The 26,389-nt window shown below is 43.8% G+C and overlaps 1 protein-coding gene across 1 annotated transcript in view; it reads right to left on the reverse strand.

Annotated features, from left to right (window-relative positions):
• Window positions 1-26,389, reverse strand: part of TMIE (transmembrane inner ear) — a 34,953-nt gene that overhangs the window by 6,927 nt on the left and 1,637 nt on the right. The window contains exon 2 of the mRNA XM_075022432.1: window positions 14,482-14,599. Within this exon, the coding sequence (XP_074878533.1) occupies window positions 14,482-14,599 (118 nt within the window). The remainder of the gene's footprint in view (window positions 1-14,481; window positions 14,600-26,389) is intronic.

Below are 26,389 nucleotides of genomic sequence, written 5' to 3' on the forward strand. Positions count from 1 at the left end.
TTTTATCCTTGCGCTTCCGTGAGGGTCAGCAAGAAGCTGAGGGTAATTGAGATTTTATTTGTCTTAGACAAGGAAAGCAAGGTACCCGTATGGCATTAGTGGCAGCACAACTTTGGCACCTTGGAAGTGGGTAACGTACCACATCTGGAAAGTACACAGCTGGGTCTGCCCTGCTGTTCAGGGCAGCAGGATTTCAGTGTGCCTGCCCACAGAGCCTGCTACAGCTGTGGCACAACTAATGGATGGCACAGACCTTTTCAGGCTAGCAGATAAAAAAAAAAAATACCCAGGTGCTGGGCAAGGACTCAAGGCAAGGTCAGATTAGACATAAGTATGCATTTTTAACAGTGACAGCAAGCAGGAAAACAATTAACTGGGGGGAATGGGGTAAGTATTTTATCTCTAACCACTTTTAAATCAAGGCCTATTGTTTTCCTAAAAGCACTCTGGAATTCAGCTAAGCCAGGAAATCCTCTACTCACATTTGAGAAAAGTTTGCCAGGAAAATTAGCACCCTATTTCCTGGAGATTGATATACGATAAGACTGTCAGCTTTCAAGGAAAGCACAAAGAGATTAGTCAATGCCCTTGAAAATCAAGGGCAAAATTTCTACCAATATTATAGTAGTTGGCTTAGACCTACAGGAAGGTGTAGGGGTTGTTCTGTATCTCACAGTTCTATTTCTTTTCAATTACTAAGGACAAAAATGGTAGTAGCTACAGGACAATCACAAGCTCAGCTCTCTGTTACCTTTGTAATGAAGATGAAGTGTTACACCGAGGTACTGGCGACTTATGTTGTCTTGGGATGTGAAATGATTCATAACCAGCCACTGGAGCAAGAGCCTTATGTGAAAATAATACAGTATTATTCCTATCTCCACCCCCCTTGCAAGCTGTGCTTAGTGTGAGGTTCAAGCCATGCAAGGGGCTAAGTATTGGACTGAATGCTATTATCTTTTTAAAAGAATAGGCTAGTGAATAAGATTTTTGGTACAGGGGCTTTAGGACACTAACTGATGCCAGGAATGATCATTTCATTGCTAGTGGGAAGTTATTGCCTCTTGGATATCTTTCCTTTCCCTCCAGATCAGACACAGGAGACAGAGTGGGTGGCATTCATCTGCTCTGGTTTGTGTTTCTCAGAACTAGAGAGTGTGGTCTCCAACAGTCACTCCAGGCTCCCTTTATCACTGATGGAGAGAAAGAAGCATCTCTACAGGGTGATTAATCTCATCTTAAACCAGAAATCTAAGGTATGCCAAATAAATCATTCTTTGCAGCTGCCTTTCTGCCCATTAGCTACGAAAAGAGCCTGGAGTGCCCAGTCTGATGCAGGACAGTGGAAGAGCTGTGATCCCCTGGAGTGAGAGCCAGAGGCTGGACAACCTGCCCTAAGGCTTCCCAAATGACATCAGAGATCTACATGTAGGCGTGTGAACTGTTCCCTAAGTTAGAAGAGGTGAATCTCTTCTAACTACTTTGGCAGTTAAGAGTGAAACGTTTGTTGCATATTAGAAGTTTGGAGCTACCTTAACATCATTTCTGTTGTGCCTGGTAGATATTTTATGTTTTTTTCCCGCTTCAAATCAGTGAGATTATATTTGCTCCACTGATAATTTATCCATCAAGTGAACCAGAAAGCAATATAACCTCTAAAGTTTCCTGGGCCTTTGTTGATGCCAAGATTAACATTATTTTCCACTGGAAGAGCAGAGATTTTCTCATTCTGAAGAGAACCTGGGAAACTGAAGATGCCTGTAAGGGTCCTGAGATCATCCTCACCACCGTTCCCTTTCTGGGGTTTGGCTGCCTGGGTTCAGGGCCAGATGAGAAGTGATGCTGCTGGTGGCCTTCAAAGGAGGAGATAGAAGAAGCCTCAGTGGAGGCTTCCCTTTTCTTCATTTGGAGTGACTCGTAAGCTGATGCTATCGTTCCTGACCCCCACTGGAGGTCCGCTGCAGTGGATGTTGTAGCTGTGCCCATGCCTGGTCATGTGTCCCATTGACCCAGACCTTGACCTGTGGACATGACTTTCTGGTTTCACCTCAGACCTGCACCATCACCACCAACTTGGCTGTGTCGGACACCGGTTACACTCAGCCATCATGTGAGGATGGTTGATAATGAGGATTGCTGTTTAAAAATATGCATTCCTATAAGATAACAGATCAAGAATTGGACTGTAGTCTCTTCCATGAGAGTTAAACGTCAAAGCAATACTCTTACCAAAGTTTAGTAGGTGACATGGCATCAGCTGAGCACATTAACTGATGGGCCCATGTTCTCAGGGTAGAGAATTACAATATATAAAAAAAAAACCAACACCAAAACTAAAGACAACCATGAGGGTTATATGTACAATGAATGTAGCTTAAACTAAAATTTTTTGTTTGGGGTATGAATATGTGCAGAAATATTAACTCCAACTCAGTTGAATAGTGATAACTTGATCACTTTTGATTCTAGATCCACTGGATGAAGTATTTAGGGATCAGTTAGCTTAGATGTAACCTGAGAATTTGTTGTTATGCTTTTCTTCTGGCAGAGCTGACTTCAAGCCTTGAATGTCTGTTTTATATTAAACATTCACCAATTCTCTTATTCCCCAGGTGAATGCTTTATTCACACTGCTGTCAAGCAATATTTAGTCCTTTTTTTTCATGCTGTGGGTCTCCTTTTTCCTTTCCAGAATTTCAACTTTCATTTTAGTTGTCAAGAAGCCTTCTAAAATGCAGCCTGAATAAACTATTGCCTGTCTGATGCTATGGTGACCTTAAAGCAATCTCTGTAAGATGTTTCAGCGCCCCATTAGCACCATGGAAGGTCCATGAAAATATTCAACATCAAGTCTTGGAATGGTGATGTTGCTCATGTTTTCTCTGCTATCAAACTATGTAAAGGAGCAGAATAAACACCCTGTGCAACAAAAGGTAGTGGAGTCATTTTAAATTCTCCCAATTTTCTCAGCTTTTCTGTATTAATATTATATGACCTTGTGATACTGTGATAAAAAGCATCTTCCATGAACTGCACAATTGAGAATACAGGCCTTTTCTTTTTCAATAGCGTGCTGTGGATTGCTTTGCTGTTTGGCTTCTAAAAATCATTTTCTCACGTATTTTTTTTCCTTTTCAGTTACCTGACATACGTGGTTGAATTCAGCCACCTATTCTGAAGGACCATTTCTGTTTTAAAATGAAAAAGTCAGGTCTGATCCTGCACGTGGTGTTCTCTTTCCGCACCAAAGATTCAAGCTGACAACATATCAAATAATTTTTCATTGTTTCTGCCAGGCTGATTGTGTGAAATGTAATTTTTCAAGGAGGAAACAAATTCTTGGTGGTCCTTTATGAAATGGGTGTTTTAAAGGAGTCAACTTTTTTTCTATCTTTGATGACAAAAAAGGTATTGTAAATGATACATTTTCATTCTTCGGCATATATGAAAAAGCTTGGGAAATAATGAAGAACTCAGAGGCTTGCTCCGTTCTGGATTTTTAGCCTGTTTTCATTATTTTTACAGGAGGCAATGTCTTCCTAATATACATATTCAATACTATTCAGGCTGGAGGAGCTGAGAAATGGCCCAAAAACCTCTCATCTGAAGTACAGTAACAGAGCAAATGTTAAACATGTAATTTCCACCACAAACAATCAGATGTTTGTGACTAAATAAGGGCTGTGTGTTTACTCCCACTGGCTTAAACTAAAATAGTTTGTTTCGTAATTGAAGCAAGCTAAGAGTATATGCAAAAGACCGTGAAAGGAGCTCTATTGGCTTAAACTAAATATCCGTGTGGCCAAGTTACCCTGTTGCTGGTCTCTTTTTTTCTGTTCACTTAAGTGAATTTAGCTCATCGACAGTAACAGTTGCTTCTAGTTTAGCTGGGCAGTAAATTAAAAAAAAAAAACCACAAAAAACCCACAAAACCAAAAAAACCCAACAACCAAAAAGAAGGAAAGAAAAACTTGGTTCTCCTAGGAGCCAGGAACGATGTAAACGAAATATCTTCTCCAGAGACTGCATGGTGTAATATTTCAGCACGGCTATGATTGAGAACTGAATGGTTTTATAAATTGAATGGAAATTGGCTGCAATACACAGTAGGTTTGTTCCCTTTGAAGCTGAAAAAATACAGTCTGCCAATGAAGCATTTAATTAACATTTAGCAAAGTAGCCTGTGCTGCTCTGAGTTAATTAGGCAGCCATTCCATTGTTAATAATGCAAGCAATTAATGCAGATGTATTCAATGGCAAGTTAACTGCAGCGCTTGTGTTTAAATGCTCTTTGAGAAGCCTGGAGAGTTGCTTACTATATTACTACAATGATGTTTTAAGGAAAGAGCTAGCATCTTTTGGCTGTTCAAGCTACTCAGGGCAGTGTTAATAACCAGCTAATTGTGATAATGGAATGACCAGTGAGGGCTACTAAACTCTTAAGTAAATTAATTAGTGCTTGGGTGGCTGCTTGTAGGACTGGTCCACCCTGAGTGCTCAGATGCTGAGGATGCTGCTGCTGGTGCCTGAACCACCACATTTAAAGATGCCACTGCTGCTGCTAGAGCTATTGCTGAGATACTAGTGCTTCAGAAGAAAGAGGCTGTCCCTCTAAAGGGTGTACAGCCATCGGCACACAGGGCACGTAACTGCATCCCTGCTGTGGCTCAGGCTTGGGAATGGGTTGCGGCAATGGGGACTCAGCATCTGCTTGCTTCTGGAAAAGAGAGAGATGTCGACGGTAAAAATGTCAGATTTAAAGTCCAGGTTGGAGATTAATTAGATGCCCTCTCAAGATGCTTCTCAGTCGTGTATTTTATCCCACTCTATGGCTATTCTTTCAATAGAAATCTAGCACTTGGATTAGTGTACTAATTTCCTAGAAAGCAAAAATGGGAGCCAAAGAATGAAGAGCTCTAGACTGTAGTCCCAATAGTTGTGCCAATATGACTTCAGGCAAAACATGTTTTTAAGTATGTCCACCTTTGTAAAAGCTGAAAGAACGGCTGCAAGGGGTCAGGGCTGCTCCAGTATTTGTTCAGCCATCAAGCTTAACTATGCCTCTACACGTGATATTGTTATGGTGTCTGGAAATGAGGGTCTGTCCACACCATTAGATGGCATCATCTGACCTCTCTGCACATCACAGGTTATTATGTTTAATTACTGCCTGAGTGAAATAACTTGTGCTGGAATTAATCCTACCTTACTCTGGGGAGAGCTGTTAAGGGGTGGAGAGTGTGGCGATGTTTAATCACCCTGCCTGCCACATTTATTTCTATAATTCTCATTTGAATTAACCTGGTTTTGATTTCCAGACTCTGCTTTCACCTCTATCCACTAGACGAAAAAGTTCTTCAATACTTTTTTTTCTTCTTTTCTTTCTAAAGTCCTTCGATGCTGCAATCAAGTGACCTGATCTTCTCTCCAACAAGCTAAACAGAGTGCAGTCAGTGAGATTCTTGTCTGAAGACCTTTCTTCAGGCATTGAATAGAGGTGAGGATTTCTGGTGGGGTTTTTTTCCTGCAAGCCTTTGTTTTTTCAGCATTTGTTTTCATACATAGGCACAAGCATCTCACCAGGATGGCATACAGAGGTCAGAAAACCTTCCTACCTCTCATTAACCCATGCTAATACATTTGAAGAACTCCATACTGCATCTTTACCCTGAACTGCTTTCTTTAATTGCTTGCTTTGTTCTGATAATAGTTACTGAACTTTACTAATTATGATTCAATCACTGAATGTTTGTTTATTCTATAGGTGAGGTCTGTCTATATTCATTTATCCCAACCATAGATCCTTGCTTCTGCTTGCATTCACTGCATTTTGTTTGAATGGATTCAGCTAACTCCCTGTATGGCTCCTTCCACTTCTTCCTCTTTTTTTATTTTTTTATTCTCCTGTCTACTGGGAAGAAGGAAGGCTTTAACAGCAGCCACTTTGTATTTATTCTGAGCTCACCAGTGAAAAATATGGGTTAGGGTTGGAGCTCTCATCAGAACAAATGTTTCCTTAGGAAATTTTGGTCTGAGCAAAGTTAGATTTCTGGCCTAGGAATTGTAGTACGGGACAAAAAGAAGCAGGTAGTCACTGGGAGCTCCCTGGAGCATCCCTGTAGATCCAGACAGGGTATCCAGGGCATGTGAGGACACAGGTCATCTCATCCTTAGGTAGACAACTAAAGGTGTCTCTAGGTAGGTGAGATGAATCATAGTGATAAAGTCCATATTAGATGTTCTGGCTGGCAATCTGAGCTGTTAATTAACACAAACCCTAATTTAAAAGAGCTCCTGATTGCTTATGCTTTCTGTCTCATTCTTGGGGTCTTTCATGCCTGGTGCAATAGCTACGAAGTCCAGGGGGGAGCTCCCGAACCTTCTTTTTCCACCACCCCATCCTCAAGGCTGGGAGCAGGAGTGGGATTTACCATCCCAGGGGTGAGAGGTTTGGGACTGAACCCTCTCCATTGCCTCCATGCAGGGAGAGGAGCTGTCACAAGGAGGAGCCAGCACTGCAGCCATGTGAGGCAAGATCTAAGGACGACGGTTCGGTAACAAGGAGAAACACCTCTTGTCAAGCATTTATTCAAAAAATAGTCAATAAGCTGCACCTGTCTTTTCTGTCAAACTAGAGCTAGCAACTAATCCCAGGATCCCAACACCCACAGCTAATCTTGTGACTTTGGAAGATCAAAACCATCTGGATCTAATGTGCGCAGCTCAGACCCGTCTACCCCCAGACCTCATGTAGTCCTGTCCTATGGATACACGCAGATTTCAACTCATAATTAATTGCAAGCAACATATGGCTGCTACCTACATTCATTTACACCAGCTGAGAAGCAGGGATATGGGCTGTTATTCACCCTGCCCTGGGAATCTGAAAAATCCCTACTGTTTGGTGTTAGTTGGATTTTGTGTGAGATTGTGGCTTGTGCCTGTTCTCTGCACTGGGTAGAGAAAGTGCCCTGGGGCAGCGGGCAGGGTCATGGATGAAACTGCACACAAAGGGCAAATGGGAATTCAAATGATGATGGTCTATTGAGATAACAATAGTAATAATAAATCAGAACATGAAGAGTTAACAACGTGGGTTTGCCCAGGAAGGCTGCAAATCTGACTTCATTTTCAGATCCATAAAGCCATACAGAAGTGATATTCGCTTGGCCCACGCGGATCTCAAGCACACCTTGGGCCAGAGTCTATCCGTGCATTCCATCACCCCGTTGCCTTGACCATGAATGGCCACCGAGTAGGAGGGAGGATGAAGAAGTAGGTTAGGCTTCCAGCTGGTGGGAACACCCACACAGAGGAGCTATTTTGGACCCTCACCTTGGTCTTCCCCTTACAGATTCCAGACACAGCCCCCTCTATGTGACCCAATAGCTGTCACATTTAAGGTAAGCCAGTCTCCGGCAATGGCATCTCCAATGCTTTTTAGCTGATAGGGATCACAGCAACTAATTTTGTAGTAGCCTTGGGTGTGTGTTTGTGTCTGTGTGAGCATGCATAGCAGTGGAAGTTTAAGATAACATTATAGTACAAAACAAGAACAGCATAGGTTATTTGTTATCAAAATAATCAACAAGAAAGAATATTTACTTGTTATTAATTGGAGTACTTAAAAAATTGTCCTTCCTTTGTAAAAGGCACTTAACTTTTCTCTTAAGCACCCTGTTTTGTGCTCAGCTTGATCTATGCTGGTGCCAGTAAGTCTGGGGGCTTGGGCTATTTTGTAGGCACACAACTGCAGGACAGGTCTAACCCAGACGGAAATGTCTCATGGGGGATAAGAGGTGTCCATGTCAGAACTTGGGCTGTGGGCAAAAGAGGGGCTCAACCTATTGTCCCCATGTAAAAATCATCCCTTGTCCCAAGTGATGTTCTCTGTGATAGAGGACAGTGCTCCCCCCCCACCCCATCCATCTCTGCATGTATTATTCTCTGCACCCTGATGAGTATTTCTCATATGCTGGGCTGCTGGTGATGCAGCGTTTGAAGATAGATGGCTAAAGTCTCTGTCAGAAAGCACCATGTGAAGCTTCCCTGAGCCAGCCTAAATTATCAATGCCTCACTGGAAATTCTGCACATTAATGGAAACATCTGGGTAGTTTTGCCATCCAAGAAGTAATGGTTATTTAATAGTGTAAATCTTTTGCCTGGCAGTTATACTTCAACACCCGCAGCAAGTTGATAAATAAAACCTCTAACACTTCAAATTAAACTGCACTCAGTTAATTGCATTCAAGATGTTTAACAGCTTTGTTGATGCTCGTTAAATAATACTTGATTCCTGGGAACATGTTTGTTGAGTGTGAGCCTCCCTGCCTTGTACTCTCACACTATTCTATACTCCTCTTGAACCTTTGACAGGTTCAAAGGAAAGACCCCCAGTTTACGCAGGCAGATAAGCAAAATCTTTGCATTCATGATTCCCAAGCATCCCTCCTGATGACAGACCTGCTGCTTTAAGCTTTCATGTCTGTGGTTATATGTCAGGAGAAAAATTACTGAGGCTCATTTCTGGGGCTACATGTTACTATTCGACTGGCATAGGTGAGAATGGGAAAGCATCTCTGGTAGGTCTTGCAGAAGGACACAAAGGTAGGGGAAAAAGATCAGAACTGAGCCTTCCTACTTTTGCAATCAGCTTCTGCTTTAGCTCACTACCTTGTCACTCCTCATCCAGATAAACCCTACTTCCCAGTAGTACTAGACCTGGTGTGGACTACATGTAAGGATATGCAAACCTGATTCCATGGCTCCAAGGCTGTTCTGGTGCCACTAAAACACCAGCACCCAATGCATTAAAGGTCCACCACTCGTGGACACAAGGTGGTCTAAAGGTAGCTCAGGAGTTCCTCGGCATGATAACTAGATATCATCCAAAGCCAATTTGCTTTTCAGTTTGAGTTGAGCACAAGGCATGAGCTCACGCCTGGAACAAGGCAGTGGGATGCAGTAACAGCTCTGCTGTATGCCCACCCCACGTGGGGACCTCCTGCTACAGTTCCATCCTACCTTCTCCCTCACTTTCTCCATTCAACAGAGTATTCAAACCAGGATGATAAGGAATGGGGTCTTTCCCTGCCTGTGGTACCTGAAATACATCTGGCTGACACTCTAAATTAAGCTGGAATGATACAGAAGAAGGAGGACTCTGGGCAGGAGCTGAGAGGCATTGCTTCGTCTTCCCAGCATTGTCCCTACTCCCGTCACCCTCTTCAGGCCCTCTCCCCTCTATTCATGCCTCTCACTCCAGAGGGATATGCCAGTAGGGATGGATGCATTCTGCCCTGTGTCCAGACCCGGTTTTTGGATTGCTTCTGCAGAAATCAGTGGGGCGTTACTCAAAGAGGTGCTGCCTGCATCCTCCCTGGGGGGCTGCTGTCAAAAGACCTGGGGGTGTTTGTAAACAAGGAAACCAGCAGACCTTGAAACCGAAGTAACATCCAGAGAGGAAAACAAACAGCCCACAAAGCTGCTGAAAAATTTTGATGGTGGTTGTTATGCCAAAGAAAAGGGGGAGTCGATGGAGAGCACGCTGGGCAAGCCCTGGGCCAGCTGCTGGCTTTCCTAGGGATGGATCAGGGCCACCCCCTCCTCCATCACAGCACTGCAGTTTGCAAAGGGTAACACTTCGGGTGCAAAGTCCTCAGTCTTTGTGGATGAAACAGGCTGTGCAAGATGCTGAGGTTATGACTCAACTCCATCCCACCAGGGTGATAATGTTGGGCCTCAGTTCCCTATTTACAGATTTCAGAGGAAAAAAAAAAAAAAAGGCAGCAAAAAAGCGTGACCAAGAAACTAGATAGCGGTGCTCTTGAGTGAATCAAATCCTCCTGACAGCTAATCTCATTTTAGTTGTCTGTTGTTGTCTCATCAAAGTCTCTCCAAGAGACAGACAGGTGAACCATTGCCTCTGCTTCTGCCTGCAAGGGGTCTCGTCTCTTATCGACCAGCGCTCAGAGGAGCAATCCAGAGGAGCTGAATTATGGAATTACGCCGGGTGCTGCGAGGCAGCCCTGATAAGGATTTCAAGGCACACTGTTGGGACACTCGCCAGCCTGATGGCCTGCCTTGTTTTACCTGATTCAAATACCCAAAAGGGAAGGTTTCCTTTAACCAACGACAAAATGACTGAGCTAAAATCTTGGGGGTAGACGAGCAAGAATGAGTTGACCTGTTATGTGTTGTACCTGAGAAACTTTCTTTTTCTTCCCTTTCTTTACAGATTTTTCCCTGCAGAGGTTGTGCCTGCTTTAAAAATGAGCTCTCATGTGCCTTCTCCAGTTGTAGCAAAAAGATTTGACATTCCTGGTATTTTAGTAGATGAGTAAGAATTGTGTAATGATACCCACATCCATGAGAGTTATGTCTCCAGCATCACCTGATGGATGCTCTGCATGTGCTACTAAGTTATATTTTCTACTGTGGGCTGGTTTACTCCCAAAGTTTTGTTTCTCTTGCTACATATCCTATCACAGAGCAGAAACAAAGGAAAAAGATAGAGATGGGTGGGTCTGACAGAATGATGCTTTCATATGGTATCTGAGAAAGCTGGCTGGCAGTTGTTGCAGGAGAGACAGAAAAGCCTTCCGCTAACAGGGGTGCAAACATTTAATCTCTTCTGGTCTCTGCTGCGTAGAGCTAGGAGTTGCCCCTTTTGGTTTGTAACCTGCCCCAAAACCTTTTTATGAGTCAGAAGATCTCCCCAGAGACTTTCTTCCCATTTTGGTGGTGTGTGTTGACATATAAGATGCCTTTATGTAGGGGTTTTTTTGTTTGGTGGTTTTTTTCATTAAATAAGGAAATGTAAGAGACTTTTGGATTTGGCCATTTTTTCTGCCTTTTATTATGTGATGATGCCATCTTGTGGAAGCTGCTAAAAGCAAGAGTTGGAAACCACACCTAGATCATACCTATATTTGCAAGTCCTGTCACTCAGCAGGAGCAGGTTTGGGGCTGGAAGAGCGTGGAGGATCTTCGGTCTACGCTGGGTGCATTTCAGGTGGGGTACTCTAGTTTGGTCCTAGGCTGCCCTTAGCAATTATCACGCATATCTGGGACCATGCCTTTCTGGAGCAGCTATCTTCTCTTTCTATTTCAACTGAAAGGAATCCAGTTCAAGTGCTCCACATTCACCTACAGGAAAGTAGCTAGGGCCATTAGCTTTAAAAGCATCTCTCCTCATCCTCATTTACTCCTCACCTGAATGCATGTGACAAAGTAGACACACCCTCAAAGCCTTGATAACAAGGTGAGATAGCAAACCAAGGGGATCACCTGCAGGCCCTGAGAAGCTCCAGGAAGGATGCTCTTCTGTCTCCTAGTGTAGAGGGTTAGTGTTGTTAGAAGGTTGTGCTACCCTCTTGCTCTGCCTGGGAAGGTGGTCCTGGAACCAGAAAAAGGAAGCCACGCTAAAGCTTTTCTCCAGCTCTTGTCCCATTAGTGAAGTAGAACATCGCCTAGTTTTGCGGACTGATACCAAGGCAGCTTCCAAGAGGTCGCTCACAGTAAAACCTGTGTCTGCTCCTGAGAGTTAAAGCTTTGCTGGTAAAGCTGGGGAACCATCAGTGCTTTGGGGATCACAAAGCAAAGGAGGAGGACGATGTTGCTGGAGCAAGGTGTGAGAAATTGGTGAGAACCGATTGTACGACTGTGTTATTCTAATGTCATTAAGTTTAAACCTGTCTTGTTTTGACATGGATCACAGACTCGGTTAATAGTTGCTGTCTTCACCAAATAACTTGCTGTTTTCGTAAAGCTGACTGAGCTGGGACAGTTGCTTTCCAATCCCCTCTGCTCATTGAAAGAAAGCTTCTGCAAACAAAAAGGCTGTAACAGAGCAGTAGAGCCATAAACTGGCTCCATCACATGCTGTGATGTATTGAATCTATTTATTGCTCTGTGTTTCAGCAACTCAAAACCCTGTGATCTCCTAGCAAATACTTTCCTACTCCCCCAGTAATATGTATCTGTAGCAGGCTGACATAATGGTCTGATTTTGTTGAACTACCTGCGTGTGTTAGTGAGGACTCAAACCTTAAAGCAGATGTTACTGAATTGCACGTAACCTATTTGTTTGCTTGTCTAAACACAGATCCTTACAAGTTTTTTAGTTTCTCATAATTCACTGCTTTCAGCACTTTAAATAATTAGGCTGTAACTTTCTTTATATGTTGTTTTCTATACTACATTTCATTTCTGTGCTGCCACTTGATGAGTAAATTTTCATGGGTGTTTGCATCTTGCTACTGATATTTTTAGGTAACCAAAAAAACCTTAGTTTCTCTTCCACAAGCAGTGCATAATCTCATGTATTGGTTTGCCAGCATGGCAGACTTTCCATGCTTCTAACCCTAAATAAGCTGGTATTGCCAGAGCCAATTTCTAACGAACAACACAACAGTCAGACCTACTGGGGCAAAAATTTCTTTGCAATTTGATGCCCCTGAGCCGAGGAAAACAGGCTACATAAACCCCTTCACCAGTCTACTTGCATTCTAAAGCTCCTGCTGTCAATTCTGATGCCTATTTCACATGGTGCATGGAGTCACTAGGGTTAAATATTTGGCCATGTTTACTTTGCTCGGTGGAGTTTCATGTGATTGTTTGCAAAGGGTGTTGTGGCATGTGATGAATTAGCATAAGCTTCACTGATGGAGAGAAGGCAAGTTGTAGTAGTTACCCCTCAGACTTTGGGTGTAGGATGAGGTGTTTGCCCAGAAAGGCCAATAAGGGGAAAAGAAAACAGAGGAAAATGCTTGTACTTGCTTTGAAAATGTGAATGGCCGGTTTAAACAGAGCATGGGAACAAAACAGGAGGGCTATCAGGGAAGGACTGATAGAGGCCACCTACAGCAGCCGAAGAGGTGGCTGTGGCAACACGAAGTGACTTGATTCCCCCAATATCAGCAGAGACAACGCCACACAGACTGCTGGGCTCTTTGATTAGATTAGGGCTACATCCAGAAGGGGTTTTAGCAGCAAATTGAAAAGTAACAGGGAGCACTAGAAATCAGTTGTCTGCAATACTGTGTTTTTAGAGCTGGCCCGGCAAACCCGTGTTCTAAACAACGGCTGCTTGTAGGTCAGGGCTGGCGCTGGATGTGGCTGTTCCCCCCCAGGAGCTTGCATGTGGCCACTCTGTTTTGGAGAGTGCTCATCGCTTATGAGGAATGAGAGCAGAAGTGATGCAGAAGAAAGCTAAGGCACTCAAAACCTTCCTTCAGCTGCTTTAAAATGCTTCGTTGTTTTACTTACAAAGTTAATTTTAACGAGCAATTAGGGCCACAAGCCAGAATGAGAAGAGAACGGTAAGAAATACCTAGAAGATTTAGATGTGTCTAAGTCTATATGGCTGGATGATGTCCTTGCTGGAGTGGGTAAGGATTTGAGGTGATCTCCAAGCTGATGGGATTTACCTTCAGGGACTGGGGACAGGCTCTGTCCCTCTGCTCACCTGTCCCTAACATGAAAAAGAGGAAGTTCAAGGGAATTGTCGATGAGTCAGTGTAACTTTGTTGGAAGAAATGAATTAGTTATATAGTTTGCAAAAATCTAGACAGTAACAAGAAGATGGGAAAGAAACTGATTTGTCACATTTGACTCACATCAAACTGGTCTGTTTTTTTTGTCTGAAGTTATAGTTGGCTCAAGGAAAGAGCAGAAGATCCTTCCTTTGAATTTTGATGGGGTTGATAGTGTCCTAAGTGATATTCTCGTAAGGAAGCTCATGATAGTAGTTAGCAATGCACAGTGAAGCTGGCTTATACTCCTCCCAGAGAGTGAGCTGCGGCGGGATGAAGCTGGACAAAGACACTCTGGTGGGGAATTGGCCATACCCAGATAGGTCCTCAAAGTGTGTTGGGAGAGTGTCTGATCCCATCCCCCTGCGATCACCAGGTCTAAGCCAGTGGCTTCCCAGTGCCTGGGTCCAAAAAAGGAGGGTTTTAAGTCTTGAAAGCCCTGCTAGAATCAAGTTGAAAGTCTTGGCACCCAGAATTGGAGTTAGGGACTTTAATGCCAGGTCTGGCTGTGACTGCAGACCTCTTGGGACTTCTTATCACAGCATGTGGGACAGCACCACAGGAGGTCCCATACAGTTTGTACGGTCGTGCGACAGGGCAGGACCGTGGCTATAACATGCGTTTGGGCTTGAATGTGGTACTGTAGCTGAACACAGTCCCAGTTGTGGCACAGCCCTACAGTATTTCTTCTCTGGGATGCCACCAGCTAGGACCTGTTGATCACTATGTTCCAAGATGAAGCCGTGGTGGACCATCTGTGGTTCCTTCAAAGATCCCACCTGCCTTTCCCTGCTGCAAAACCCCCTCAGTGTGTAGCCTTGTGATGCCAGAGACCAAAGAGCCTCAGCCTGCGACCTCCACGGCCATCTGGGCTGTATTCCTCCAGGAACCCGTCCTACTTGGGGTGGTGCTGTGGTTGGTGCAAGGCAGAGAATTATGACTTACTGATGGCCAGGACAAAGATGGCAAAGATACCAATCACCTGCCAGAGGCGCAGCCCCCAGATCACCACCGTCTCTGAAGTGACAGGGTCCGGTTTCTTTTTTGGGGGTTCTGTGGTGGCCTGGGAAAGAGGGAGAAGAAAAAAAAAAAAAGAGAAATGTGGTTTAAGATTTGCAAGGGTCCCTAAAACAGTCAGAAAGATGCCAATAGCACAGGAGATGGTAGATCCCAGTTTACAGGCCCCCCCAACAATGTGGAAATCTTTGAGGAATAGAGAATTCAATAAAAAGTTTGTATGTAAAGCTTTTGCCATTTTGAAATTTATCTGAAGCATCGCTAATTTTCATGATTACAAAACAAATCTTTTTGCTATTGTTTCTTAAAGTCCCAGCTTTTTCTAGAAAGTCCATCTCCCAGGGTCAGGAGGAAATTTCTTATACTTTGCATTCCTATCCTTAAAAGATATTTTTAAGACTCAGCTGCAAAATACAACATGGCTTTTTAACTTTTTTGAAAAGACTTCTCCACAAGTTGCATTGCAGTGTTATCTGCTCTGCTCAGGCTAGATGAGAAGGGAAGGAGGAAAAAAGCTAAATGGTGAGAGCCAGCTGCTCCCTAAGGATGGGGAGCTGAGGGGGACAACACAAACAGCAGGACAGGGGTCTTCACCAGCACGACCCTGTCCCACCATCCAAGGAAGGTGAGCAGGGCAAGCCCAGGGTGAGCAGAGAGCCCAGTAATCCATAGTAATGGAGCCAGAGACCACAGTAATGGGGCACGTTCAAGGGTTGGCAGAGCCCATGGCCAGGCACAGGCAGGGGCCAAACACTAGAGCCTTGGCTTAAAGCATCTCCCACGGGATGGGGGTCGCCCCTTGTTGCACTGCCTTGCAGTTGGCCCCAGCACCCAGGAGGAGGATGCTCTGGGTGCCTGGAGAGTAATTTCTGCCTTTCTCCTGAACCCTGGAGAAACACTGCAGAAGAACTGCTAGATCAAATAGGGCAGAAATTATCGTGTGTGAGACAGCAGTCGATGCTGACTTTTGAGTTTGGTTGTTTCTATCTTTGTCTTCATACTATATTATAAGACCTGCCAGGAGAATGGGGCAGATGCTTCCCTGGCTCAGACTGGCATTTTGGTGCTGAAAGCTGTTGGGTCTGTTCCCCTTCTTGGTGCACGTTCCCTTCCTGGCCCCACACCGGTCCCTTTTTCTTTGCTCAGACTTCGTAGGACCTGCGAGGAGGTCTAGGGCATGGTGCACACTTCGTTCCCACCTTCTTTAACTGCGTAGTAACTGCCGTAGCCTACAGCTACCCCACTGCCTGAAGGAGCAGGGCAAGAAGGGACCAGGTAACACGTCTGCTCTGCATGGGACTCACCAGAGCTGCTGTGGGAGTAGAGGATCTGTCCGTTGGGCAGAGATAACCCTGGCCAAACCTGGCTGCTCTGCCCTACAGGCAGGGCTGGCTCTGGGTCTGCTACGAGAAAAGGTGTGAATCTTGTCACCAGATGTCCTGTTGTGGAGCATCTCTTCCAGGGATGTACCTCTCTGGGGGCTCGTGTCCAAGCTCTGGACATCTGCACTCTGACGTTGCCTTAACCCCCCTTTCTAGACAGGGAGTGCTCCTCTGGAGGAGGACTCAGAAACTCGAGTGATCTGCAGTTCTCTGGTGGTGTTTCATAGCTCCTTGGCTTTAAAGATGTGAGCGGGGGTAGGATTCAACCTCTTAAATACAGGCATCTAGTCTTGTCTGAGGTGGTGTGGAGTGTCCTCCGTCTGCCCACCCAGCAGCGCACAGGTTTTGCACTGGGTCGCGTATGCCAGCTCAGATACTGTAGGACATCTCACATGGCACTAGGCTTCATAGCAATGTCACAGCAGTGGCCTCCTCACCCGTAGGTATCGGACAAAATCAGCAAGTCTCATATCTACACCTTTCGCTGTCTGCCTCCTGTTGTATGAGCACCCAGTGCCTCAGTTTCCCCGCTGGTAACAGAGGAACATTGCTGCTTCCCTACTTTTGCTTTGAGATATTTAAAAGGGAAATGCCATGCAGATTTGATACAGGGTCAGATACTGGGGCTCATTTATAAGTGCAGAAAGGACACTTGATTTAAATCCCATTATCACTGGGGAATGAGGATTGAAGAACCCTTGTGGGCAGTAATTCCCACACAGCATATTCTCCAGTTGTCAAAACAGCAAAGCTGAATTAGATGGCTATTTGAGTTGCATTTAAGTACTGGGGATTCAATCATGTTGCTTTAAACCTGTAAAGTTAATAGTAGAAAGTACAGATGTCAGATTTCCTGAAATGCAAGCAAAAATGGCTCAAAACAAGTCATTCTGGGCCAGAGGCTCCAAGTCTGTAGCGGAGCTCTGATTCTCACAACTCCAGCAGTATGAGAGATTCAGAGCTGAAAGGACAATATACAGTAGGGAGAATAAGAAACAGCATCAAGGAGTCGAGATTAAAGCTTAGAGCAGGGATCCTGTTGCTTTTTTTTTTTATATATATATATATAAATAACAGTAATGAACAGTTGTTTGCAATGAAGAATTTAGGCAACCTGTATTTGCTGAGAGCCCTTGCATTACTTGAGAACACATTAAATGTGTAGAGATAATCCAGTTGTGCTGTGAGTCCAGGAGGAAGGTCCTGGCTTCTCTCAGTTTTTTTTTTTTTTACCCCTTAACATGAATAAACCGTGAGACTGCCTAGTGGCATGGTGGTGCTGTTTCATTTCTTCTTATGTTGTAGCCTGCAGGTTCCTTTTGTACTTTCATGCATATATACATATTTATGTATATTGTGATCTTGAAAATAATTTAAGTAGGACACATGATACCAAATGCCTCCGTTCCTTAAAAATATCTTTATTTTTACAATTAAATGGGCTTTCCCTAGCTGTAAGTGTACTTTTTCTTTCAATTTGTAATTGTTTTGGGGAAGTAAATTTTTTTAGTGGTATTCTTCGTTAAACAGAAGTCTTGAATGAATTAGTAATGAATTAAAATGAAATGTAACAACATAACTGAGAAAGTTCTGGTATTTTTCTTCATTCGTAAATAGTACCTTTTCTAAGCCATCTTGCTTCCAGATTTTGAGTCACTAATGAGAAGTTTGACTAAAGAAACCTGCTCTTAAATGGTCTTGTAGATGTTGTGTTAAGCCTGGTTGTCATTCAGAAAAGCACATCTTAATCAGTTAAGTTATTCAGGCTAACAAGGAGGTCTTTGAATTAAATTCTGTGGCTTGTACTCTATCAAGGGTCAGAAAAGATGTGATAATGTCCTGCATGTCTACAAAAAGAGAAGGGATTTGGGTAAAGAGGGGAGTGTGTGATACAACATGAACAGCACTCTAGTTTCCAGCTCCTGAAAAGGCTCTAAAAATGCAGTGTAAGAGGGAAACAGGAAAACAGGTGAAAAAAAAATTGAATTATAATCACAAGAGCCTCATCTTGTGAAGATGATGTGAGGTTACCTTATGTGATATAGTGGTAATTTGGTTAGTACTTCAGATGAGGTGAACTGCAACCTCAGCTCCACTAACTATTGAGTAGATCCTCAACATCTATGGGAGACTCTGGGTCAAACAGCCTTACAGATACCTGCCTTTGGTAGAAGAAACTTCTCTGGAGTGACCATTCAGATAGAAACGGGACAAGGACCTGATGGCCTCCATAGGAGCTAAATGTTGGACAAACAAGGTACCTAAGCCTCATTGCAGATGCAGTCCTTAGTTCTCGTGTGCCTCAGTTCCCCATCTCTGAAATGGGGTTGAACGTGTTTCAACTCCTGTGGTCCCAGTGCAGTGATGATATGGTAGGGTCACACGTACCAACAAGCAGCATTTCTTCTCTTGGCTTATGGCTTAGGAAATCAGAGGTCAACAACGGCTCACTGCTAATGAACTTCACATTATGATGTGTTGTAGTGCAGCAAATCATAGAGTCCAAACCTGCTACTGACCTTTCAGAAGGGTTGTTAGCAAAACACCTTCATTGCCTTATATCTGAATGTAGGGCCTGATCTGAATTGGCAATAGCTTTTTGATAGAAGCTGAAAACACTTCATTTCTAAAAAAAAAAAAAAATATAAAAATCTCCCAGACAGGCACATCTGATTCCCTGCAGTGCCCTTCCCTTCTCAGCCCCTGAAAGTGCTGTTCAAACACAGCTGTAATGGATACCACAGAGTGAATTGTAGCTGGAGCTGCTCTCCAATTACTTGTCTATTTGTGCAATACAAACCATATTTTAGTCTCTTCCTAATGAAGGATGCTTCCCGCCGTGTCTGGAGTGCTTTGTCTCCCAGGGGCATCCTATTCAGAACCCATCTGTGGTGAAGAGGATTGTTGTCTGAGCTGGTCTCTTCCGAGCTGCCTTGGCTACTCAGCACCACCCGGCCACACGTCATTGCAATTTGTGACAGCCACCCTTCTCCCGTGGTGCAGGCACTAGCCATGGGCCATCCAGTGCTCCAACCCCAGAACTGCTACGGGTGAACTAAGGGAGAAAGAAAGTCTGGCCAGAGTGGCAGGGCCTTGTGTAGAGGCTCCTGGGACAATCAAAGAGGTAGGAATTTGTGATACTTGACACTGAAAGATCTCCATTTTCAACTGTAGGATTTCTTTCTACTCTTTACAAAGCAGCCAGCAAGAAAGGAAAGAAATTGAAGAAGCTGCAGCAGACAGCAGCCCCGGGGAGGGATCAGGGCACCAATTTAGGTTCAGAAAATTTTGTCTAATTAGAAGTGCTGATCCCGGAGATCTAAGGTTACTTCCTACCTTGGATTCAGCTTTCCTTCCTTACTACTGATCCTGGAGTTAACCTCAAGGGTAGCCTTAATCTGATTCACTGGATGCACTTCATTTGCAGTAATTGGCATGATTTTGCCATTTTTTGAAGCTCAGCTCTCCAAGGGTGGGTCTTTTCTTCCAGACTTGTCTCTGATGGGCAACTGGGAAAGGGAGCCAGATATAAAGAGGAAAACTGGTAAGAAATGGAAATTGTGGGGCTTCTGCTGGAACTCTGCATACCTGGGTAAGGCTTAAGTGCACATCAGGAAGGTAAAAGAGACAAACCAGGACATGGTTGGTGTTAGACCTGCTAAGGTTATACCAGACGGGAGCGGAGATGAAGGGTTAGCTTTGTAGATGGCTGTAGGTTTGAGGTTGACTGTAGCTGTTGCTCTAGACTATCTTAGCAGCAAGTCCCCAAAGGACCCAGCAATAATGCAGGGAGAGGAGCTGCAGCTCTGGAGGTTATCATGCTCAGCACTCCCTGCTCCTTGCACATTGCCAATGGTCCTTCCTTCCATCTGCTTCGCTGCGGTACTTGCAGGCCCGTGTTGCACACAGCAGCACAATGCTCCACGCTTTCTTGACTATGGTGGAAGACTCGGTGTGAGTGGTGCTCTGCTACAAAGAGTCCCAAGACAAGAGAGAGAGGCTGTAGCGTTACTCCACATCCAAGAAGTGTGTTTTCTCATGAGGGTCTCATGAAGAGACACATGGTTGTGGGTATATTCCCTGTCTACAGCTGTGGAGAGCAATCCCTTGTGGGTTGGGTAACCTGGTTCCCTGCCTCATGACCAGCCACGGGGTAACTCATGCACCAGAACCTGATGATCTTCAGCAGGTTGTTTTACTTTACAGTCGATAATTAATCAGCAATAATCACAGATATCATGTCCTCAGAGAATCCAGAATAAAATAAACTAAAAATGAATGCAAATTGCAGATCTGAAGGTGAGGGAACAAGAACCCACTTTCAGCTCCACAGCTTGGAAGTGATGGTACTCATTTTCTACTGCACAGGTAGAGCTGTGGGACCAGAGATCCTTACTACTTTTCCTGCTGAACCTTCCAGTGCTAGTCTCTCTGCTCTGGGGATCTCAAAACACTTGATGAGTCATCCTTGTTCAACAGAAGTAATATTCCCAGTACAGAGTAGAGTAGCTGAGATGGGCAACTAAAAAATAGTCTTAAGATCACAGCATGGATCAATAGCTCTGGAATGGATTGCAGGATCCTCCTCTAACTGCTGCACAATTTATGTAGAAACCTTCACAGAGATGGAACACGTAGAAGGCATTATTTTGATGTTTAAATGTTCTCCAGTCTAAGTCATGAAGGAATGATGAACAGACTCTCAGACTAGTAAAAAGATGGGGAAGATGTAAACAGGCAGAAAGGTAAGGGACGTGCTGACATATCGGGTGCTACAGCAATTGTGTGCCTCGATAGGAGGACAGCTTGAGACTCTGGATGATTGTAGAAGCACGTGCTTACCATCAGTAGCAAGCAAGCTAGTGACTGGAGCACTTGGTACCGGTTTATGGACAACTCTGGAGGAAGTTGTGGATGAGGAACAGCATAAGCTTAAACAAGGCTGAACTTGCATTGGAGGGAAGAAACTACAAGTTTAAAGAACTCTGCCGCTTCTCTTGGCTTCACAAAAGCTCTTGATGTCAACCAGTACCTAAAGTAGCAAAATATATTGCATATTTAAGACAAAAGTGCAAAAGGAAAAAGCATGAAGCAAGACTGCTGCAGAGCCATGACCATTCACGTAGATACGTTGGTTTACTCACTGTAACTTTTCTTCTTATTCTTAGAGCGAGTGTTGAATGCTAGGGCTGATGTATGCAGTGAAATTACTGTGGTGTAATGGTCAAGCTACTACAGCTTAGCAAATTATCACATACAAGCTGATCTATGGCAACTGCCTGTGCACGCGCACTGGGTCTTGATAGCAGATGTCTAAGTTTGCATTGCTACACAGCCTGACCAGACAAGGTGTCCAAGCTCTTAAGTGGGTTGAAAGATGCAACGCTGGCTCACCTCTAGTCCTTGGAGCTTTTGGAGATGACACGTACAGTGTGGGGAAAAAAAACATCTTAATGAAAGTAATTCTTAGTAGCTTCAAGAAACTGGAATGGCTGATTTGTGCTTGGCAATAAATGTCAAGATTTGGAGCTGTTGATTTGTGCATGGGAATAAATGTCAAGATAACAGAATGATTGTATCAGGGACAAAAGGAAAAGATGTAAGGAGGTTAAACCCAGCAGAGATGAAACTGGGACAAGGTGATTCTTATGCAGCCCTGAGGGGAAAATCCCCCAAACAAAACCATTCCATCAAGGGTGAACTTGTGCCCTTGGCCACCAGTGTGGTCCAGAAGTGTAAGATGGGAGAGATGGATGAAGAGCTTACATGTGGTATAAAGTCTAACAGCATTCTTTATCTATGCAAAGCAGTTGCACTAAAGAAAAGACTCCAGAAGACTGGAGGCAGTAAAGAAGACTTCTGCAAAAGACGTCAGGCTTCAGAGGTGTCATCTTCAGATGAAGAAAGCTGTTAGGAATACATAAAATGCAAGCAAGAAGCAGCATTAGCAACACTCAGGTACTAATTCAACAGGGAAAGCCTCTTGAAGGCAAGCAGATGAGAATATATCAAAGAAAATGATGCAAACACACCTGAGATTGGCCTTACTATGATGTTGCTACCACTTACTTGTCTGGGCAGTGCCTGTAGGAATACGAAAAAGTTGGGGCTCCAGGAGGAAGCAGTATTGAGCAGAAAGGAATAACAATGAGGCTCTGAGCTGAAAGAGTATATAATGTTATAGAAAAGAGAAACTTATGGCTTAGTTTAGTAGCTTAAATGTAAAGGAGACAATGATGTAGGTCTTGGTCAATATTCCATGTAACATTTATGGAAGACCTGCACTCTCTGGAGCAGCAGCTGAAAAACAGGCAGAGTACAGCACAGCGCCTTAAATAAGATTAGACTGCTATGTTTAGGAAAGTGAAACCAACTCCTAGCCAATACCAATAATGAATATTGAGACCAAAGATGGACTGTTGATTGGGGTGTCTCTTGCAGGACAGTGGAATAGCTCCTTAGCCTCTGACTGCATTGACTACATCTCCTACGGAAGCTGAGGCACCCAGATCGCTTGTTGATGCCAATACTGTAGATGCATATTTTTGTGTCTTAACATTCAGGCTAAATCTCTCCCTCTAAAGAAAATGCATTTACCCTTACTTAAGTGCTTAAAAATGTGTGGTACAAGTAGTTAAGCCTAAGCTAGTTCTTCTAGGGTTATTTATTTCTGAGAGAAAGTGGCACTTATAAAGGGCTATTCATCTCATTGAGGAAACTTATCTAGATCTGATGAATAAATGATTATTTCTTTTCAGTGATTATTAGTGGAGCCTACAGTGACTGGCTCAGATTTGGGTGTCCAGTTTCTAGATGCCCAATTTAGAGTGGGTAAATCCTGCCCTTGACATCCAATTCTTTGCTTGATCTCTGGGACTAGGAGCAGGGAAGAGAGACAAGGGGGTTTTTGGGGTGTCCTAGGGATCAAGTGGCTCCCTGGCAGGAGCTGGAGGAGAGGCTGGCGGCCCATTACTGCCCCGTCCTTTGGATTTCCAATGCCTCAGACCCTGTAGGGCTGGTTTTGGGGGGGGGGGGGGGAGGATCTAAAGTATGAGCCAAGGCTGGACTATGTTCATGATACCCTGGCCACTCTTCTGATTTATTACCCACTATGGCAGGTACCCCTAGGTGTGGAGGCACAACATCTGCTTTCGGTGAAGACTGGACTATGCCAAAGCCTTGGCCCCCAGGCGCTGCTGGATGGCATGTCCCCAGGTTTGGTGGAGCCCAGGCGTGTGTCCCCCATCCCCGTGTGTCTCAGAGTTGCACTGAAGAAAGGATCTCTGTGTTGTGTGCAGGCATCACCTTTGCAGCTTCTCCAAATGCCCAGCAAGGGCTGGGAGGAGGGAAAACTACTCCATAAGGAGCTGGATGTCAACTGACATTGGACACTCAGGGCTGTAAAACATCCACTAACTCAAACATTAAATCATTTCCAGGTAAGTTGCGTTTTTAGGTCAGAACAGCTTGACACTGGTTCTTGTAACTTTAAAAAAAAAAAGAAAAAAAAAAAAAGGCATGATTGCTTTGTTTCTGATTCATTTCAGGCAGAAACTGTTAGTGGTGATGGTGGGGGAAGCAGAGGTATCATCCCCAGTGGAAAAGGAGATAGCTGCTGGAGGCAGGAGTTTCATTCACTTCATTAAGCAGAAAAGAAGAAAAATTGTAAAAGGCACCCCTTTTCATGGCCTTTTTTTTTTTTTTTTTTTTTTAACTGCCCCTTCTAATTCGGCTTGATTGATGTTTCTGCTTTGCCTGCAGCATGGCTGGGCTTTGAAAAACTAACAATGTTTATTCCTAATTGCATTTGATTACACATATCTAAAGGCCACAGATGGTTCGGGGGGACTGAGCTTTAAATAAACACACACGTGCTCTGTCTCCTTTCCCCTCCTTCCAAGTAACAAGAAGGAGATGGACAATCTGAGAACGGACCTCCACGCAGGCAAAACTTATCTAGGGAGGTCGTCAAAATCCTCTGCAATGGTGGGGAAACCCTGGCAGAGTCCAGATGCAATGCTGAAAATACAGTAATGATAATTGATCTGTGGTTTCACAGGTCAAGGGCCAATATAATTGGATTATGTATTTAGAAAGAAAAGACAGATCATAATGACTGAATTTAAGTGTGGCAGCTGATAAATCTCGTAATTAATATTAAATTATGATGTAGATAAAGCTGTTGCCCTGGTTGTGAGGCTTGCTTGTGCCCGGGCTGCTCCTGGGCTGGCAAAAGTGACCCGTCTTGTGGTCCCAGAGCTCCAGCCTCCCTAGTTCCCAATGGGAACCTCATTTTTTTTCATAGCTGGACCAGTTCATGGTCCCGTGAACAACAATTTCAGATTGAACCCTGATGCCTCTCTTCATGTGAGAATGGCGGCAGTCACACAACAGCCTCTTTAGCATAGCTGTAGCATTTAGGATAGTTTTTTATTGGTAGAGACAATAGATTTAGTTATAGATGTAATCTCTCTGCAAATGATGAAAATGATCTGAGACCCTGCCTAAGTTTTTCCTTAATGTTTATGTGGGGTTGGGTCTGGGAGGGTCCAGTGACTTTGTACCCTGTATAGTCTCCATCCCTCTCTCTTCAGTCTGTCTCCTCAGACAGGTCATGACAAAGAATTTTCCAGAAAATGGCTTTTATAATTTTCTATAATATTTTGAATCCAGATGGCCCAAAATACTGGTATCTTCCTTAAAGATGCCATTCTTAAAGCTAACGCTTAACTCTCAAATCTTCATGTGTGTTGCTTGTGTATGTAGTCCTGAACTATTATTTTCTTGTTTGTTGTTTTTATTATCAGCTATTGAGTTAAATCTATGCACCCACATAGGAAATCAACCTCAGGAGTCCACAACTACTCAGTAATTTTACCTGCCTTCATTTAAACTACAATCACACATGAGTATATTTAGATTATTGCATATAGCGTCACATCCATCGCATTCACTTGGAGCCTACAAATGAGGGTTACTGTCCCTTGTGCCCAACAATATACAGCTAAGTGTAGTAAAAACTGAACTTCACTTAACACCCTGTGTATCAAATACATCATTTGTCTATATGGCGGTTTGGAAGCAGAAGGTCTTGGAAAATATCTGAAAGCCTTCAATTAACTCCTCCTTTTCTTTAAACTGGCCTTCGATTTACCTTGCAATGATCTTCTTACCCTACTCCATCAGGACCTGCCTTTGGTCCACTGAAGTTATTCATAACTAGTAAAAAAGATCAGTGATTTTTTTTTATTATTATTCCCTACTTTCAAGTCTGTGTTGTAGCTTTTCCAAGGACGCATACTTTATCCTAGCTGGGGCTCTTGAAGAAATGATGGGGAAAGTGGAAAGCTCAGGAACAGGCCAGTGCTATATGCATTTCATGTAATGGGTATTATCTTATGGGAGCTGAATGCATTGCCTGAGCAGTCCTGTGCAAAAGGGAAAAAAGAGCTAAAGCCGTGCTCTCTTGTTCTTCCGTCTTCTTGGTGCTAGGGCATTGGTGGGATGCTGTAAAAGAGCCTTTTCCCATTCTGCTAGGTGTTTATCTGGCACCTGCTAATGTTTGGGCATGTGAATGCATTTTAAAGATTGGGATATGGAGGGACCGAGGGGTGCCGAGGCAGAGCTATGTGGGTGCGTATCCTCACAAACCTGTACAAACTACAACTGAACTTGGGCAAGGGACTCGTGAGGAAGAGTCCACAGCTCTGGGTGAAGTGCAGAAGGTCCCTCTGCAATGCACCTTATGGGAGGGCTCCTGGCACACTGAACGGGGCAGCATCTAGGGCAGCCCATGGGGCTAATTCCAAATTTACCCTGTGCCAGGGCAGCTTGCTAATCCTTGAACAGTTAATTTTCAACCTGAGGGACTTTGGAATTCTTCCAAAAGTCCTATGAAAGAGGAAAGCTTTTTCTCAATGCAATTAGATTCAATATTCAGAGGCTTTTATTGCCTCTTTGCTCCCAAGTGGAAAGTGCACATGAATCTGCACATTTGGAAACACTCGAACACCATTAAACAAAAGCATCTTCTTGTTTCTTTACTTCTCCTTGCTGTGTGGTGGGTTTTTCAGGTTTGGGGTTTTTTTTTTTGAGCTCACTGAAATGCTCAAATGTCCAGTCCCTTTGATCTCTCTATTTGCTTAGGTGGGCTGGCTTAGCATAAATTAATTATTCAGGATAACTACATTGTATAATTATTTGAAGTAAAAAGTCCTTGCAGAGCTTTGGAGCAGCCTGTAATTCATCTGCTTTTAGAAATACAGAAACTGACTGTTCATCTAATCTCATTTTTGGATACCTGGTAGTTAACCTGGTGTGCAGCTTGTGTTTCCAGTTGAGATTTGCTCCCTCTGACGTGCTATAAGAAGTAGACAAGTTTTCAAGAAAGTCTGGTATAAGTAAAGCAGACTATAAAATTACACCTGGTTTATAACAATTTTCATAGTTTTGCC

This window comes from Buteo buteo, chromosome 2 (assembly GCF_964188355.1).
Source record: "Buteo buteo chromosome 2, bButBut1.hap1.1, whole genome shotgun sequence".
Classification (NCBI taxonomy): Eukaryota; Metazoa; Chordata; class Aves; order Accipitriformes; family Accipitridae; genus Buteo; species Buteo buteo.